Source organism: Drosophila eugracilis, unplaced genomic scaffold (assembly GCF_018153835.1).
Source record: "Drosophila eugracilis isolate 14026-0451.02 unplaced genomic scaffold, ASM1815383v1 contig_1765, whole genome shotgun sequence".
Taxonomy (NCBI): Eukaryota; Metazoa; Arthropoda; class Insecta; order Diptera; family Drosophilidae; genus Drosophila; species Drosophila eugracilis.
In genome coordinates, this window is record NW_024572605.1 from 5,201,048 (window position 1) to 5,220,201 (window position 19,154).

Genomic DNA, 19,154 nt, shown 5'->3' on the forward strand with positions numbered 1-19,154 from the left:
GACCTCTAGGACATTTTATGCATCAGGATAATGAGGACTGTACACTCATGGCATTCACTAACCACTTAGGCAGAGAGAGCCCTTGGCTCGGAATATTCAATATGCAAATGATGTTAGCCACTACGAGTGGAATGAGGAAAGGAAATAGTGTTGCGCCTGTAACAGGTATAATAAATTTATGCTCTGTAGATGTAAAAGTTTGCTAGAGGGTCTGGGCTGCATTAAATGAATGTTAGATTTAATTCTCTGAATTTAAATTAAGCTAAAGGAAACGATTTACATTTTATTAGGTTTGGTAAGGATAATGACTTTAAACAGGGGATAATATCTGTCTTATTTATGGCTCATCTTAAATAGTTGTTTATTAACGTTATTAAATGCTTTGATTTATTCAATCCTCCGAAACATAAGATTATAATGTTGAGTATAAAAACTTAAAAAATCTTTCTGAAAAAAGAATTTTTGATGTTTTATCTATATCGATTTAAGTTCAGTTGAAAAACTATTATCTTATTGCAGTAAATAACTTTAAGGCTTTAATGCTGAACTTAGAACAACACAGATGCAAAACGCTGGCAAGTGATTGCGGCTAAGAGTGTTAACCTTGTTTTCAGTTTACTGGCAGTGTTGGCATCTGGGGAAGTTAGAGCAGAAATTCCCCCAAGGAGCCACATAGAATATTTTACAAATGCGGAAAAGAGGCGAGGGCTGAGTGCAGTGGCAATTTTCCGAAAGAAGTAAAATGAGCTTCGTGGGGCGGAAATTGCATCAAGGCTTCCGCGTCAGTATATATCTGGAATTCCATTACTTTTGTTTGATTTTTGTGTAACTGACGTGGAGCATCGTAAAATGTGCAGACTTTAATGCTGAGGAACTGACATAAAAAGGTTCCCTCTGCAGAAAATGTCAAAAGTAACTCTTGTGAAATCTTAACTTTTGTTTAATTTTGTAAAGTTGAAAAGAGAAAAGTGCAAACAGTACAAAGTAAGAACCCTTTTAAATTTCTACTAATATTTATTTCGTTTATTTCGATCTCTTTTCGATTGGTTCGTTCACTTAACAATTAACATAAAACGTAATTAGATAAAAAAATTAATAATATAAATCGATAAATTAGTAAATTCAATTGAACTAAAAACATTTGCTCTCGCTTTCATTTGAACATAACAACAATTTGCCTATGAAAATAACAATTTTTTTAGTTGAATCAAACGCACAAATCGCTTCGTTTCGTCACATACTCGTACATAGATAAATAAATAGTCAAATAAATAGTCTTAGAACTATAATAAATATGTCTTATTAGCGTAATTCTCATTCAGACTCTACAAGTGTTAGGCACGCGTACTCAAAAAACGTAATCTGCAGGCGATATCTCGGAATATTGAGAATCCCCAGAGTATCTTATTTGAAGTTGCTGCAGTTGATTTTCAATTATGCTAATGAAATGATGGTAGCATGGAGGAGGAGGAGGAGGAGGTGGAAAGGGGTGAAAAAATGCGACGTCGCTAAAAAGTTGAATCAACTTTTTCCCACGCTTCTGCTCGCGACTCTTAAAACTCTACATTCTATTTACACTTGTTGCTCCTTCCCCTGCAGCTAAATGACATGAAGACCACGGAAGCCAGGGCTCTGGAGGCACCTCCTTATTTCACTCCCGTTATGCTACGCAGCCACGGCTTATAGAAGGTGGTACGCATATAGACGCCGGGCAGGTAGGGCGCCGCGCACTTGATGCCGTGAGACACGGTTCCGGCCAACTCGTAGCGTCCATCAGGACGCTGCAGCACCAGCGGACCGCCACTGTCACCCTGTGAGAGAAATGATAATGATTAGAGCCAGACAGTTGGGGGGTCCGGGATCTGGACTCACCTCGCAAGAGTCCTTTTGTCCATTGGCATAACCGGCGCACAGGAAGGAGTTGAGAATCTTCTTATTGTGGCCAGCAGTGTGGAACATCTCCTGGCAAACGCTGTTCTCGATAATCGGCACCTAATTTAATTTAGCCCGAGGGTTAGATAGTTTTCCAAAGAGGATTGTGATGGGTCAGTGCTTACCTGCACTTCCTGCAAAACTGAGGGCACTCCACCTCCGTACTTGAGTCGTCCCCAGCCGGTCACGGTGGCCATGCGTCCAGTGAAGTCCGCCACATCGTTGGGCATGCAAATGGGCACTGTGGAATAATATTAAACATTTAATAGGTGGCTGGAGTACCTTATCTCTTTACAAAAGGACTCAATGTAGGTAAAGAATATTTAACCATTTCCTTAGAACGCATGACTTACCTATATGGGTATCGTATTGCACGGGACTGTCCAGTTCCAGCAACGCCAGATCGTTTTCGAAGGTGGCAGGATCGTATTGCCGATGGACAATGACACGCTTCACATTCTTAGTCACAGAACGCTTGCTCTCCAGGTCGCCGGAAATGTCGAATTCACCCATGACGGCCACCAAAGAGGCCAGGAAGCTGAATAGGAGGAAGATCAGAAAGATATCCTTAATTAAAAATTATCTAATCCATGTCTGCTTATGGAACCTTACCCGGGCTGGCAATGGGCAGCGGTGATGACATAGCGGCTGGTTATGAGGACGCCGCCGCACTTGTTCTTGGTGAACAGACCTAGCCAGGTGGACTCCCGTACGAGAACCTGCCAGGGGAAGGCGCCGAAGGTGGAGCCCTTGCCGCCGACAATGCGGCCGGACTTGACATGGGGCCGCACACCGCACTCTGTTGATGGGGAGTGAAATGCGAGGTTAGGAGTGGGGAGTGTTCGAGAAGTCGAGTCTGAGAGTTTGGGGGAAAGCATAGAACTGATAGGACAATTACATGGAGCGGGAATGGAAAGGGGTCATCAGAAGGGGGGGTTTAATTTTTTGGGAAATTGTCTAATTGGATTTCTTGTTTCGCCGCTTGTGCTTGCGACGAGCTATATAGTTAAGGATCAGTCGAAAATGCAATGGTGGATTAGGGTTGAGGAAGCGTGGGGTTAGATGCGTGAGCGGTTAGGAACAGGTGAAGGGCAGGTGAGAGAACAAGAAATAGAGAGAGAAAGACAGTTGTTTCGGGTCCATGCTAGTCCATGCTACATTCAGTCCACACTTACGAATCTTCCGTCCATTGGCTCCGCCATACGAGCTGAGAGTGGCACCCTGGTCGATCTCATTGTCACTGGGATTCGGGTTCACGTCCTCTTCATCCTCTTCGTCTACGATCTCATCGTCCGCGGGTCTAGCCGAGCTTACGGTTGTGGTCTTTATGGTGCTGCTGACTCGACGGGTTGGCTTTCTGGTCGCTGGTTTTCGGGTAGTCGTGGTTACCTTTGCAGCCACAGTCGTGCGTCGGGTTACGGGCTTGCGAGTGGTACTGCTAACGGCGGAGGTCTTCTTGTTTGGTGCCTTGGTCGTGACTCGAGTCACAGGTTTCTTTGTGGTGACCTTTGGTCTGGCAGTTGTGGCTACCCTCACGGGCTTGCGAGTGGTAACTACCCTAACGGGCTTGGCGGTTCCACCTGCTCCAGCTTGGTAGGTGGCAACAGTCTTATTGCTTCCAGGCTCTTCAATCATATCAGCCAGCGCCTCGAAGTTACCCTGCAGAGAAGCTACCAACTTATGAACCAGGGTGTGCATTTTGTCCTTGAGGACAACATCCTCCACAAATGCGGGAGTGGAAAGGTCTAGATCGCTGGTCACTGCGCTGGAGGCAGCAGACATGTTGAGATTTGGATTCCTAACTGGCGGGAAGTTAACAAAGTCATTGGGCGAAGTGTAAGTCTCCTCCATCACATTCTGGCCAACTTTCTCGCCAGGAACTGAGAAGGCGGGATACGAGGGTGTGGGTCCAAAGTAGCCGGGGAAAGCGGGTTTATCATCGGAAGGCACAGCATAGATAGCCTCTGTGGTGGATTGTGTAAAGGCGACATGAACGGGACTGCTGCCAAAGTATCCGGGATCCTCGAAGTCGTTTGAGCTTACTCCCTGCGCTCCGGGTCTTCCGGTCACGTAAGCTCCCGTGCTGGAGGCCAGTTTGTTGCCATCGTCATTCAAAGAGCTGTAGGTCACCAGATTAATGGCAGTCGGCTTGGGTGTAATGAGAACCGTGGGCCGAGGAGGTTTGGGTGTTCCATTGATCTGCACGAATCCAGGTTTCTTATGTCCATAGCTACCACTGCTGGTGGGTCTTTGGGCGTAGATTGGGGTGGAAGCAGTAGCCACCAGAGGAGGCTGATAGTTTCCGGGTGTGGAGCCCACAATGTTCTCTGCTGTGCTTTGGATAAAGGCATCAAGCTTGTCATCAGCCATGAATAGTGGTGGCACATTATCGTAGTGGTAGTCAACGGTGGCTGGTGGTCGTGGAGTGCTTGGTCCGGTCACGTAGCTGGTGGAAATGGGCTTGGCTGTTGCTGGTTTCCTTCCTGGCGAGCTAACCACGTGCTCCTCATCGTAGGTAAGTGATGGCATCGGCGCCAGTTGATCGTAACTGGGGGATGGAGCTGATGGCTGGTCGTACTGGCTGGGAGGGGCATCTGGCTTGTCGTAGTTGAGAGCCGGAGCCGCTGGCGCAGGAGCTGAGGCAGTCGTTTGTTCGTATACAGCACTAGCAGGTCTTGGGTAGCCAGTTTGCTCTTGCCCCTTGTGAGGATTAGCCACTGGCTTCTTGATCTGAATGTGCGTGATGGGCGACTCGGGTACGTTATCGTATCCGCTGGACACAGGTTTCCTGGTGCTATGCTCGCTGATCTTCTCTTGGTTGTAGGCACCAGCACTTGGCTGCGGCTGTGGCTTCTTCTTGGTGTTCTCCCCGTTGATGGGTCTCTTCACGGCAGGTCGCTTGGTACTAGGCTTGGGGCGAGGTCTGGGACTGGCAGTCACCAAAACAGGTCGCTCCGAGGAGGCATCTTCTTGAACAGAGTCGTACTGAGGACGCTGAGCTGCAGGAGGCGTAGCAGTTGGTGGGGATACATAACCGGAAGTGGTTTCAGACTGCTGATAGACATTCGAGGTGTCGTCGATCTCCTCCTCCACCTTGGTGGTGTGTGAGGACACGGATACTTCGGGTGGAACTTGAGCCTGATAGTCACCATTTCCGGGTTGGGGACTGTAGTGTTGCATGGTCACCATGCCGATGTAAGAGGCCACTGGACGATTCTGCTTATTGACATTGGTGGTGGGACGAATATATGTAGGAACTGGCTTCGGTTCCTCAGTTTGGACGGTGGATAGCTTCTGATATGCGGATTCTGTGCTTGCCTCGTATGAGTCACTGCTAACCTGGCCATAGCCAGCGGCCGTGGCCGGAAGATTCTCATCCTCCTCCATGTAGGACATATCCACTGGGTAAGCAACGCCCACAGGCATCTTGTTGAACTCAGAAGTCTGCGGAGCAAGTGGAGCCATAGCATCGTGGTAGCCACTGGCCGGTAGTGTATGATCCTCCATCACAGCGGAAACATCTTCTCCGTAACCGGGACGCGCGGTGGGCATCTCAGCGGACTGGCTGACAGCTGCCGATGCATCCTGCTCATCGGAAACCTTATTGTACGAAGACTCGTAGTTAACTGTGGTGGTGTAACCATAATCGGACTGTGAATCCTGTTCCTGGATCTTTTCTGACTCGTTATCCTGGTAGAAAGATGAAGGCTGAGTAGCTGGCTCTGTGTGAACTGCCGCTGCTTCGGGGTATCCATATGAGGGAGTCTGCTGGCTCACCACATTGTAACTGGGACCGTGGCTAGTGTTGTTCAGCTGCAGGATGATGGATTCAATGGAGTCCACATGGGTGGTAATCGAGGAAATAGTAGTGGGACTGTTCTGACCGGTTGTTGGACGTTTGGCACTGGTGCTGGAGGAGATGTAGCTCTGCTCTGCTGGTTGCTGATGCTGCTGCTGTTGCTGCTTTGGTGGTTCCGCGTATACAGGCTGAGGACCATAGCCTGTGGAGAACTGTAGATCCTCTACGAGATCGGCATCTGCTCCGGGGTGGGTAATATCACTGTGAGTGAACTCTCCACCATCAAGGATCAAATGGTTGTGGTGGTGATGATTGCTAACACTCTGGGCTGGCTTTGGACTTGGCTGTTGCTTCACCACCTGTGGCTTCTGCTGGATGGGTCGCTTCATGCTCTCCGCCAATTGAGGGACGGGTTTCGGCTTGGCTTTCTGCGTAGGCTTTGGAGTGGGCTTCGTTGTGGGCTTCGGAGTGGGTCTCTGAGTGGCTTTCTGGGTTGGTTTTGTCTTGGGTTTTTGGGTGGCTGCAGGCGTTGAGGAAACCTCTTCGAAAGAGCTGGACTCGGAGCTCGTTTGATCCTGCAAGCCGCTGGCAATCTTTGTTGGCACCTCAGTGGTGAAGACAATATGATGATCATCAGCATGTTCTGGAGGCAGAGTGCTGAGCACCTGCATCACGAAATCATCATTTTGTGGCGGCGACGAGGGTGAGTTGATGGTCACGGAATTCTTGTGCACATGGAAGTTAGGTGGCTGGACGGGCTGAACGGGTTGCTTGGTAATCTTCTGAGTGGTCTGATCATTAGAGATGTCTGCCTGCTGGGAAGGCTCCTGCTCGAACTCCACACTGGCGGAGGAAGACTGCGATTGAGTAGCCTCTGTGGACAAACTGCTGCTAGAGTAACCAGGCTCATCTTGAACGGGTGCCTCCGACTCAGGCTGATAGTCAAGCTGTTGGGGTTCATCACCATAAGAACTGCTGGGTGGACTGATGCTACTGCTGCTGCCCAACTGCTGGTAAACCTTGTCCAGGTTCTGTTGATCATAAATGTTCTGCGATGGCTGGGGTGCCACCTGCTCTTCACTCAGGGATTGCTGCTGCTGCTCGCCATAGCTCTCGAACGACGATTGGGCTGCTGATTGCTGGAGCTTTGTCTGCTGCTGGTGCTGTTGGAAGTAAGCGTTTTGGGCTTCGTTGATCAAAGTACTGGCTAACTCGTGGGTGGGTGGAATCTGACAGCAGGCGCCGAACAGGAAGCCATCCATGCAGGCACCAACCACCTCGCCACCCCGTTGGGCGCACTCGTGGTTGAACATGCAGATGGTGGGTCCATTGGCTCGCGGATCCGAGCTGGGCAGCGTCTTGGTGGCACGGCAGTGCTTTGGGGTGATGCGATAGCCTCCAAAAAGTTTGCGACCACCTGTAAAAGTATTAGAAGAAAATAAATAAATTAGGAAAATTTGACACTTTTTAATAAAAGAATATTATTAAGAGGCAGTATAATAGTTTCCCCAATTAAAGATTCGATTTCAATTTACCCAGATTTTCAAACAGATTTCGCTTGCCAATAATCTGAAAGCCAACTGTCAAATTCCCCGTGGCCAAAGCTTAATTAACATGCCATTCAGGCATCTCTTTTTGGCTCAACTGTAGTTGATTGGATTATGACTTGAGGGGGTAGTGAAAATGTGGGAAATTCCTTAAATGAAAGTGACAACACTGAACGATAAACGCTGAACATATCAATGCCGCACAAATGCCATCTATATAATTGCTATTTTCAGTGCTAATTGTGGCCAACAGCCTTGAGCAAACATCAACAGCAGCCGCCACACAGACATAAACTTAAAGGTATATAAACTCAATTAACAGTCACTATATATTTTCCCTGTTCTGTGGGCATTCAACTAAAGAAACTTAAGACCACTCGAAAACTGAAAAACCGCCAAGTGAAAGTGGCCCTGGCTGGCAGCCCAAGTGTTAAGCCACATAGCAGCCACTTGCCGTGTCAAAGTTCAGCTGCGGCCCAGGTGTGGGCAATGCACTTGAGAGTTTTTCCACCTCATTTGCCAAATTACGACAGCAACTGAGGAAAATGGAGAAAGGTTAGCCTGGGCCAGCTTGCGGCTTTCAATACCCTTTCGGGTGCCATTTCCCATAAGTTTGTTTGATTTATTAAAATTCCTTTTATTTTATTTTTTAATTTTAAAATCTTATCATTCAAACTACTTTGTTTAATATGAAAAGATTGCTTTAAAGGTATTAAACTAGCCATTAATTCATTTATATTTACCATGAGACTATAACAATCCGCTTTAGTTTTTATGACCGTAACAATAGTACAGAATTTAATGGCTATTAATACATTACCGATTTTCTGCTCGTAGATAGTAGGCAATAATCGTTAAATTTAACACAACTTAATATTTAAGTTTTACTTAAAAGCCTAGTAAAGTGGGACCCCTGAAAGCATTATATTATTTAAATAGAAAGTTTAGAGTTAGAGTTAGAGTTCTCAGCATGAGTTAGAGTTAGAGTTAGAGTTCTTCAGTTTGTAGGGTATCTAAGGAACCACCCAAGACCGTTTAAAATTCTGGAAAGAAGACCGCCTTTAAAGTAAGTATACAAATCCTGTAATTTGGAACGAAATTGATTTTGGCAGCAATTAAACCTGAAGTGGGAAAGCCGCGTCCGCCGAGTTCTGACGGGTTTATGCTGACAAATTAACACCTCGCGGACGCTCCAGTTGCGAGTGGTGGCCCCAATCCGCATCGGGGACTGTGTCAATGTTTGGTCATGAAATTGGAGCATAAGAGCGCCCAGTGCAAACACGGCCAGCGAACTAGATTCGGAGGCTTAGTGGCAATTAGTTCGTTGCTAATTAAATGAAAATCAGAAGGTAACGAAAACGAAATTGCAGGGAATGGCCACCACGAAATGAAGGCAATCATGACTCAAGCCGATTGAGAGTATGCCGGACACGTAGCGCCAGTGAAAGTAATGCAAAGTACGGCTCCAGAGTCAAGTGTATTAGCCGAAAGTAGTGAAAAAAAAGTAGTGCAAAAGCCTCTATTAGAATAGCAGTCCAAAAAAATACCATCTTACATACATAATTGAGTAAAAGTGATAGTGTTTCTCCATCTCCACCGCCATCTCTACGTATTCCCGACCACTTTTCTCTATTTTCGCTCGGGCCCATTCATCTCTCTGAAAGCGATTTCGTTTTTTGTGGCGTCTACTAATAAAATAACAATAATGTTTTTTGCAGCTTTATTATTTGAAGACATTTCGCGTTTTTACGATTAGACACTTAAGTGCTCTTAAGTATTCTTCCGCAAATCGTTAAAAGCGGACGCAAACACGGCCCCAAAGAGATTCGTCGAAGAGACGTGAGAAAAGGCCGGCGGCGTCGGGAGTAACTCCAAAACAATAGCTTCTCATTCCCGTAGAAAAAGAGCCGATTAACAGAACCACGGACTCTAAGAGAGAAGGTTAGGTTTGTATGTAGCTCCATCACCTAACAGAGCCACCAAGACTTCACTCTCGAGTTTCGGAGTCAATGAATTAATTACCAACCCGGGGCTGACTTAATGAAGTATGGCAACCAGCGATAATTATGCAGTTTAACATAATTTATTTGATCTAGCTCGAGCAAATTGAATGTTGTACCTACAACATGATTATGCATTTTGAAAGTTACACTAAATAAATATGTTTGATAATAGAGATGCTCTACAACTTATGATTAGTCTATGCATGATATATGGAAGTTAAGGAATTTGTAAAGATAAAATCCATTTCTATTAGCTTGGTTCCACTGTCAAATGAAACGTGTTGAACATTCCATGTGGAGATTAGACCCTTGTTCAGCCAACACCTTGAGATGCCGCAAATAAAATATGCTAAGAATGCATGAGCACGCCCCGTTTCGATCCGAGAAATCCCCGCACCTTCTATATAGCATATATCACTTATAGATATCTGTCTGCTTGAGACTTCTGGCGGATAACTGATTATGATCTGCCAATCCTCTGACCCTAATTGGTGGATCGTGAAATTCAAGTCGATAAGCAATGCACCGTCATAATCGCAGGCGACGCATGCAAAATAGGTTACAGCATCGCACCTGAAGAGCCGGCTAAATCACATACATACTCGGGCATATATACAAACATATGACCACCTGAACGCCGAACGAAAGTGTGTCAAACGGCTGAATAATTTCGCGCCGCTTTTAAACATTTTTCGGTGTTTATTAAAAGAGGGGAAAAAGATCGGAAAAAAGACGAACGGAGGAAGCAGCTGCAAAATGAGATAACAAGTTTGTCTTCCCAAAAGCAAGCTCCGTGGCGGTGGCAATACCATTAATCATCCAAGAAAATTGGCCCCATAGCCGAATTCTGTTCTGTTGCATGCACCAAACTTCAAGACACCGGGACCTGGGCAGTGTGTCACTTGGCCCTTGGGGCAATGGGTTCTTTATATGGTATATAAGCTATACATAAACTTTTCTACCTTTTGGCCAATGGAACAGTTATCGGCTGTGCTGCCGGCCGTGCAGTGAAATTTATGCGCACAGCCATGGAATGGAAATTAATTAAATCATGAGTATGATGCTGGCCAAGATCGGGAGATGAGAAGAGAGCTCTGCTCTGCTCAGCAAGCGCTCTGCTCTGAGATTTCGTAGAACTTGTTTTCATGCCCGATCTCCGACCGTTCGACGTGCCGGAGTCCGAAGAATGTAAACAAACGAGGCGCTTTAACGGTAAATGGAAAATTATTATCGATCAATTAGCCCAAGACTGCAAAAAAAAAAAAAAGGAAAATATATGTATATACTTTCTTGCCCCAACATGCAACTCCACGTGTACCACACTGGGATCGGGCATTTTGGATCTCCGATTTGGATCTTGGCCAGTTTTGCATTTAACGAATCTTGCTCTAATTGCGTTGTGAAAGTGTTAAATATTCTTGGTCTACATTGGCACAAGTTATTAACCGATCAGTGGTAATGCCAGGCAAGTGAAATCGAAGAATCGAAGAGTTCGATTAGTCAGACACAGAAATAAAGTGCTAAATTAAACAGGTTGGCGCTAAGGCCAGTTCCAATTCAAACTTCTTTTTACTCCATAAAAATATTTATATAAAAAATAATATTTTTTAAAGAATGTTAATCATTTGGAGGGCATAGAGCGTGAAATGTATCTCCAGTCATTTCCACCGCCACAATTAATTAGAGAAACTCTTACTATCGACAGGAAAAAATTCACAAACGATTTATTGGCTGCAGAAAGAGCCCATCTAATGGCCAACGGACGATGTCGGCGAAGAGTAAAAAATAACCAATGTCACTTTTCATGGAATTAGCATAAAAAATCTTTTCATTCATCCCAAGCTAATTTCACTTTTCCTAGACAAAAGCGAAGAAAAACTGTTTACATTTCATGAATCGCTTGATTTGGGCTACTAATTATGACTTTGGTTAGTGGAAGCGAGAGTGCCGACTGCAGTTTACTAAACATCTTCTTTTTGCCTTTGTCTTTTCCTTTTTTTTTTTAGTATTTTATTAATTTTAATGGGCTTTACGTGCGGCTGTGCGTCTTTAGAAAAAAAAAACGTATCTTTCTCAAGCGATCTGTTCGGCGATGTCATCACGCAAAAAGATTTCCCGCTTTGCGTGAGAGAAATGGAAAGTTTCCGTTCGAGTCTTGACCTTTCTCGGCTTAAACAGCACATTTGGTTATCCGATTCGGAAGATGGTTAGCCCAGCCTGGGCACGCATCCCACTCCATATGGCAGCCGATCCGCAACCAAACATACCAACCCACCATTAATCGCATTGTAATTGAATTGTTAAGCTATGGGTATATCAGCATCAGCATAAACATAACCCGCTCCATGCTCTACTACGCTCTCTGCGAATTGGACTGTGGCGTGCGCTATATAACTAGGCCCGGCTATAACCGATTTGCACGCGACCGTGCTCCGGAGAGTGCTTGGGAGCCACCTTGAATTACATAAAATTGGATTTGAAAGTCGCACCGATACAATTTCCATCGATTTGCTCCGATCTGCTCGAGTGTCGCTGTGTCGAATTGGGCACAGCATCCGAGCGTGAGCTGTGCAGTGTCTTCCCATTCCCAGTGGTCGGTGGCCGGTGGTTTCAATAGTTCCTCGTCCGCCTTGTCAGCGGCGTAAATTGTAACAGTGACCCAAATAAAATTGCGACGACTGCGACGGGCGGCGACCAAAAAGACCGGTAAGCTAACAGTGAATGTGCCAGTGTCAGTGCCAGTGCCAGGCTGTCTGTCTTGGCTCACATACACATACAGACACTACGACTAGCAAGGTGGCCATAGGTGTAGGTATGAATTTTACGCATGCAATTCTAATGGAAACTGTAATTTTCCACCGGCCAAACCAGAAAAATTCAAGACAACCCAAATCAGAGATGAGCAAGTGACACATGAAAAACTTCTGCAACAAATAGGATTTCCATTTTGTATGTAAGAGAAGACAAAGCTAAGAAATTTAAGTTCACTAAGTTATTTACTGTAATGCTTATATAACTCCCTGCAATTACGTTTCACTAAATCAATAAATAACATAAGAAAGACATTAAATTTCTAATAAAATTGTAATTCTGACCAAACCGCAAGTTTGGCCGCAATCTAAACATTTTGTTAGCCAATCCAAGCGGTCAAGTGTGGTCAGTGTGGCAGCCACAAGACCATAAATACAAATCACTTTATGGTTTAGCTTGGTGAGTAATACTTTTTCATCCATTTATGGCATAACTTTGGTCTTCCTCACGTGGCCAACTCTGTTGGCTTGCTCTTCTGGCCGTAATAAGAAAGGTAATCACACGGTGTCAACCACGAGTCCAGCTCAACTCTGTGCAGCTCGACTCACCTGGGAACAGGTTCTAGTGACTCCACACCAGCGTTTTGCAAGAGAAGAGGCACATTTCTGGGTGGCAGGCCAGCTTGGATCATTTTGGCCACAGCTTAGAGGCGGTTTCGTTTGCCACCGTGTTACATGTGTGCACGACTTGTATTGTTTTCATTACTATTATTATTCTTTTGGTGGTCACTTTTTGCCAGGTCATGAGGCTCTGGATCTCTGTTTGTTTGGCCAAACAATGGCTGCCCGGAAAACATTCAATTTGGGTGAAAATTGTGCACAATGGGAAATTTATTGAATGCTTTTTCTGGTGACAAAAGATTTTGCGGCATAGATAAATCAAAATGAAAACGTTTTGCCAACCAATTTGTTTGAAAAATCATATCAAATGCGACGAGCTGTTGTAAAAGAAGCGATTTTGTGTGTGAATGAGCAGTGAAAGTTTCTTGGCCGCAATAAATGACATCATTTTTGGCAAATATACCCCAATACCCCTGATTCCCATTCCGATCCACCATCGATATCCAAAAAGCAATGAGCATTTCGGCGGAAATGTGCCGCAGAATCGCAATAACCTTTTTGTTTTTATGGATGCACGAAGATCGGTCCGAACTTTAATGCGTTTTGTTGATTTCCATGCGAAAACCCAGGCACCGAAGAATGTGTGTTGTCATGCAGCGGAAGCCAGCGCAGAGCGGAGAATTTCACTTTCACCGCCAAACATGTCAAAACAAATTCGAAGTTTGCCGCCGTGTATTTCCTGTTAGACGGGCGCATCCCATAACATGGATCTATCGCTTTCTGCCAGCGGTGTTGACAGTCCGATAATTTGTGACTACTCGGCATCGATACCAGGCCGTAGATACAATACTAGCAGCACTTGAAGCAATGCCGATGAGCTTGAAAGATAAGCTAGACTACAAATGTGTTTGAGCACCAAGAAGACAGTCATTCCAATTGAGTAGCTACTGTTTTCAGCTCCATTCACATGATCTGGATGGTACAGTAGAACATGAGTAACCGGAACTTCTGTGTTGTAGGTTTTTGTAACTCTAAGAAACCATAGTTTTGTTTAGAATTTTATTGTAAATTACTTATAAAAACAAATAGTAATTCAAAGTATTTTTAACTCATATTTTCTTTCTTCAAATAATAAGTTTATGTTACTGACGCTCCACTGTAGTTTCACTTGAGTGCTCTATGGTAGGAAGTGCAATCCATACTCGGCCGAGGTGAAATGCTCTCCCGCCACTCGATGTTCATGATCTGTCACAGTTTTAATGCGATTGCGTTAAGTTTATGAAGTGTAAAATGTCTGTGGGAAAATCGTTTTGGCCCTCTCGCCAGCCCAGAAGAAAGTCAAATGTCGCTTTCACATTAATTGCATGTGGAAGCGGGGGGGAGTGTGAAGAAGATGAACTTTATATATGTGGAATTATGGAATTTGTAATTTGCATAAACTGAGAATTTTGAACCGAGTGAGTGTGTGTATGACTAACGGTACGACAATTAGCCAAACGAGAAGAAAAGAGTTATGAATTGATTTTTAAGTAGCCAACCGGGCCGAGACCGATTGAGAGGCCGAGATCTATGTGGAGCAACAATTGACCAAGTCGATGATCGGCCAGTGCAGCGGTAAAAACGTGATCTTGAAATTACATCGCTGTCGACCATCGACCATCGACCATCAACCATCTACCATCGAACACTGTCCATCGAAGTCAGCTTCCTTCCCGCAGGCCGAGTCTCAAATTACCGTAAAGTCAACTGCAGGCAATGTCGACAAGTGCAGCGGCAGCGTCTTGGTCTTTTCCATGGCTAAAAACCACGACTTCAACGACTTGAACGACTGACAGCGACAAGAAAGCCACAAACTGGCACACGCTTCCATCAGAATCTCTGTGGTGTGGTGTGGTATGGTTTGGTTTGGTTGTTGGGCTACGATTGCGGCTACTGGCCAAGACATTTTCATTTCGCACGCGTTTTTCCTGAACTGCTTTCCTGGTTTTCTTTCTGTTCAACAAACAACAGCTTGAATAGAAATTGAAAATTGTTTTACGTGTTTTATACTAATGATCAGGTGTGTATGTGCCCGATGATTGGCATTTGCTGACTTCCACCTCACTGACGCAGCACAGTTCTGCGATTGCTGGCAAACGGAAGTATTGATTTTCTCTTCTTGTACTGTCTCCCTAGGTTTTCCCAAACCTTTTGGAAAAGGGTAGAGCAGCAGGCAGATGAACAAGGGGAATCGTTGGGAAAACCGCCTCAAAGAAAAGCCATTGCATGGCATGAAGTCTTAATAAGTGTGGGACTTTTAGTTGTCCGAACTTGTGTTTGTTTGTAAACTAAATAAATATAAATTTATTTAAATAATCGTAATCTTAATATATGTAGTTTCTTATTTTACTCAAAATGGTTGCATTCAAAGGCTATCTGAAGCAACTTCCCTTTCCTTGGTTTAACTTTCTTACCCATATTACTTTCAAGGGTACAACAAACTTCGATGACTCCTTATGTTTTTATAGGAAAGTGTTTATCAAAGGACTTGTTAAGGCTGCAGGTTGATTTTGCAGCGTAAGCTGCACAAATAAAAGACTCACTTTATAAGAGCTCTGAACTTGAAGGAAAGTATTGATTGCATAGGAACATGCTTTCAGCTTCATAAAGATTCCCCTTAGGGCCATAATAACTTAACAACATACTTATGAATGTTTTCACCAATTTAACGATCTTGGAGAAATGAAAATGGTGTGTGAGATTTCACATATCAAAGAAGCTTGATTCTTATTTTTTGGTGCTAGAAATGGCGCTGACGATTATCACGAGTAGTTTGTTTTCCCCCCAATTTTCATTGTGTTTGGGTTTTTTATTGAGTTTGCACCTCGAGTCTTTTGTTAGCTGGACACTTGGTCTCAATCTGAATTGAATGGTGCCGATTCGAACTAATAACCAGGTACTCTAGAAATTTGTTTCACTTTTTAAAGCAGCCAAATGACCTCGACAATTAACGGCAATGGGATGCTGAGATGCTGAGCTGCGGGCCGAAAGCCAGCACAAACTACTCGTAAAATCGTCAAATGGTAAAATGGTAAAAACTGTCACAAGGAAAGTCGACGTCTGTGTCTAACATCTCGAGGTCTTTTGTGGCTGCTTTGTGGCCGTAATGTAGCATAAAACGAACCAAATAATTGCCAAGTGCGTGGAGTGTGGAGTGTGGAAAGTCATTCGAAGAGCACCAGCTACAGCCGCAGTTTTCTGTGCCAAAGTTTTTCTGATTCATTTATTGACACAAAGGCATAGTTTGTGTGTGTGTTTTTTTTTTTTTTTTTTTTTTGCCATGAGCATTGTCAACTTGGCCAGGCCAAGACATTGAGTGAAAGCCCCTGGTAGAGGGGATGAGGATGGAAGTATGAGGATGGCTAAGTGAGCCAAAGTGAGGCAGCAAAAGCCAAACCACTGACACGATTCGATTTGCAGCGACATGAGCTTGCAATTTGGCAAATTGATTTTCTTTTTGCCATAATTCTACATTTTATTGTGTGCTAAACTTTCTTCTTCTCCAAAAGCCTTTCATCGATTCATTCGGACAAGTCAATGAGCTAAATGATCTCTCACTTACCGCCATTCGTTTCAATTGATCTAAATCCACTTGTTGTCGGCACAAATGATGCGACTATTATTATTAAACTTGTTAAAGCGATGGAAAGTAGTTGTGGTTTTGTTGTTCTCGCCGTGGCTGTTGCTGTTCTCGTTGTTGTTGTTGTTGCCGCTGTTAGTGTGCAGCGGGACAACGTCGCCGTTGAGGCCGGCGTAACCCACTTAAACATGTTTGCTGCTGGCCGGACGACACTTGCTTCGAGTTCTTGGCCTAGACCGTCTGGCAGCGTTATAAATATAATAATTTTTTTTTATATATTTAATAGAGCTCGTTATGATATTCGCCCAGCTTGTTTCGAAATCACTAAGCCAAACAAAATCGGGCTAGTAAGTGCGAAAACAATGTTGTAACGGCGCGCGCTAAAACGAAAGACTTAGGCGACGAACGCGAAATGAAGTTGTAACTGTAGATCCGATTTCGATTCCGATTTCAATTCGATTTAATTGCGACGACCGCACTTTCTTTGGGCGAATTTACAGTTGCTCGCACCAAAACACTAACACACTGCACCACATGTATATATAGTATAGGATAGTTTAGTATCTGACATCGGTTAGCTATATCTTATATCTTATATCAGCGACCATGCGTCCGGTCGACTGAACGCTCCGCGTGTGTCTGACTGTCTGATTGCAAGTTGGTCGGAACAGCGGCCAAGATAACGGACCTTCGCCACTTTTGTGTGGAAAACTTTCACTTTAACGCGGGAGAGCGCGTTCGTTGCAGAGAGCCAAGAGCGGTACGTGAGAGTATTCCTATTAGGTGTCGCTTAAATGGTAAACATTTCTAATTCGGCGTCTGCTCGGCTTCTTCTTCAGCCGCTGTTGCTTCTACTGTTGCTGCTTTTGCCACCGATCGGCTATTCCTGTTTTCGCCGCCTTTCTGCTTTCTTTCGCCAAGTCGCTGCTGCTCTTTCTCTCGGCGTCCGTACGCGTGCGCGTTTCAAACCCAACTGAATCGGTTTACAGCGCGGCCTTGCGGTTAAGAGCTCTGTGCCATCCCGGCCTAACAGTGGCGCTCGCTGTTGCCGGGACGGGATGCGTCCGGCGTTGATGTCACCCGCAGCAGACCGCTGCAGCTTTCGCCTGCGTCGATCCAGGTGACCGATATCCCTAGTGAACACTTTGTTTGCTCGAATTTTGAATCGATTTTTCCAGTTTAGACTGGATTATAGCCACAAAACCCTTCAGGATAATAATATATAATAATAATAATGCGAAGATGAGGGAAATAAAACCACAGTTAGTTAGTATTTTTTCTAGGTCAAGTTAATGTCTTCATTTGACAAAGGTAGGATAACATCACCTATTATAGATATGGCTCTATCTTTACATTTAACCAAATGATGAGATGCTGATCCATGAGATTGGAAAGGTTGATGTTACAGATTCACGTAAATTGCATTGCCATGCAGGGGGTCAAGAAAGGTTATTCCATCAGAGAGCCTGGCAATTAGTGGCCCGCAAAATACCGGCAAAAGTTGGCGGCTAATAACGGTCATCTGGCTATCTGACCATGTGCCCACTTGAAGCGCAGGAGGTAGGAGGAGCAACCTGTCGATTGGCATTTCCTTGACCCAAATTTCACTGCGCGCATATGAGACGCGGCTGGAAAATCCGACGGCGACAGCGGTTTGTTATTGTTTGGCTTTCTTGGCTGTTGGGGCTTGGCCTAGTCGGCATTATAATGTCGGGGGTAAACGCCTGACCAGGCTGGCACTGGCACTGGCACTGGCACTGGCACTAGTACTGGTGGCTGCCCAAGCGTGGACTCCGCTCCGCCATCACGATCTTTGTGTAGAATTTCACTTTCGTTATTGTTGTCGCCGTTTGCCGTTTTTTCTGTTTGGTTTTTTTAGTTTCTGTCCAGTTAATGTTTTTCTGTATGTACATATATTTTTTCTGTTTAAATTTATTTGTTGTTTATTTTCTCGTGGTAAGCCCATCGAAATGGAAAACGCAGCGAGAGCCATGGACTCCGACTGATTTGGACATGCCGGTCACGTGGGTGGTGGTAGTGGGGACTAAGCCCGGCCAGAACCAGTTGGGATTGGAGCTGATGGCTTTCTCATTGAGTTGTCGCGCAGAGAGTCTTCCCATGATTCATTAGATGCGGTATTACGACACCAAAACCACGGATGCGCCGAATTATGAACGATTTTAAATGATTTTAGCATAATCAACGGTATGGCATCTAAGACAAAGACCCTGCGAATCGTTGACTTTCTCTTCATTGACCAGTCGCCCCCTTGGACAATGGAGCTCGCCCAAGAAGGTGCCAAAATAAAGCAATAAGAAAAATCCGAAACGCAAAACCCAATAGCGAACTTTTAACAAATGGCTATGGGGCGAACCCAACGATCCACACACCAAATGATGAAACATTCGTAGCCATTCTTCGATCGCATCTGTTTTAGATGCCGCCACCAAGTTGGTCAGGTAATATTGGGTTATATAACCGCTAGACGAGGGTCTGCGAACAAGATCCATCAGGTAAATCGATCTTATTAAGATTATCTGAAAAAGAGTCTGAATTTTTAATTTGTTTTTGCTTTTAGATTGCTTTATACGATGACCTTATTTTGAAGTTATTAATCAAAAGATGTTTGTAAAAAGGAACTAGATACAGTTAATAAATGAAATGGCAGGACAAAATAAATTAATGAATACTAAATTTTAAGTATTTAAAATTAAGTTATAGGTAAAATGTGTAATAAATCTAAGCCACTTAAAAGAAAATCTTTTATTAATAGGCTATTCAGTACATATACTTTCCATAATTTCATACATTGATTGGTTTCAATTTATAGTTTTTTCGTTGAACAATTTCATTGTTTTTTTTTTGTCATGCTAATTGCAATGG

The 19,154-nt window shown here is 44.4% G+C and overlaps 1 protein-coding gene across 2 annotated transcripts; it reads right to left on the reverse strand.

Moving 5' to 3' along the window:
* Window positions 1–1,023: 1,023 nt before the first annotated feature.
* LOC108104584 (serine protease filzig) lies at window positions 1,024–17,225 on the reverse strand. 2 transcript variants are annotated; one of them, XM_017210744.2, is made up of 7 exons: window positions 16,254–17,225; window positions 3,108–7,148; window positions 2,545–2,731; window positions 2,286–2,470; window positions 2,058–2,173; window positions 1,873–1,992; window positions 1,024–1,811 (listed from the first exon to the last, which is right to left on the reverse strand). In XM_017210744.2, exons 1-7 carry the CDS (start codon window positions 16,459–16,461, stop codon window positions 1,647–1,649), a joined length of 5,022 nt encoding a protein of 1,673 aa, XP_017066233.1. In that variant the 5' UTR covers window positions 16,462–17,225; the 3' UTR covers window positions 1,024–1,646. The 2 variants fall into 2 exon arrangements, with proteins under 2 accessions (XP_017066233.1, XP_017066234.1); XM_017210745.2 differs by lacking the exons at window positions 1,024–1,811; window positions 1,873–1,992; window positions 2,058–2,173; window positions 2,286–2,470; window positions 2,545–2,731 and adding an exon at window positions 2,751–2,930.
* Between the last annotated feature and the right edge of the window lie 1,929 nt (window positions 17,226–19,154).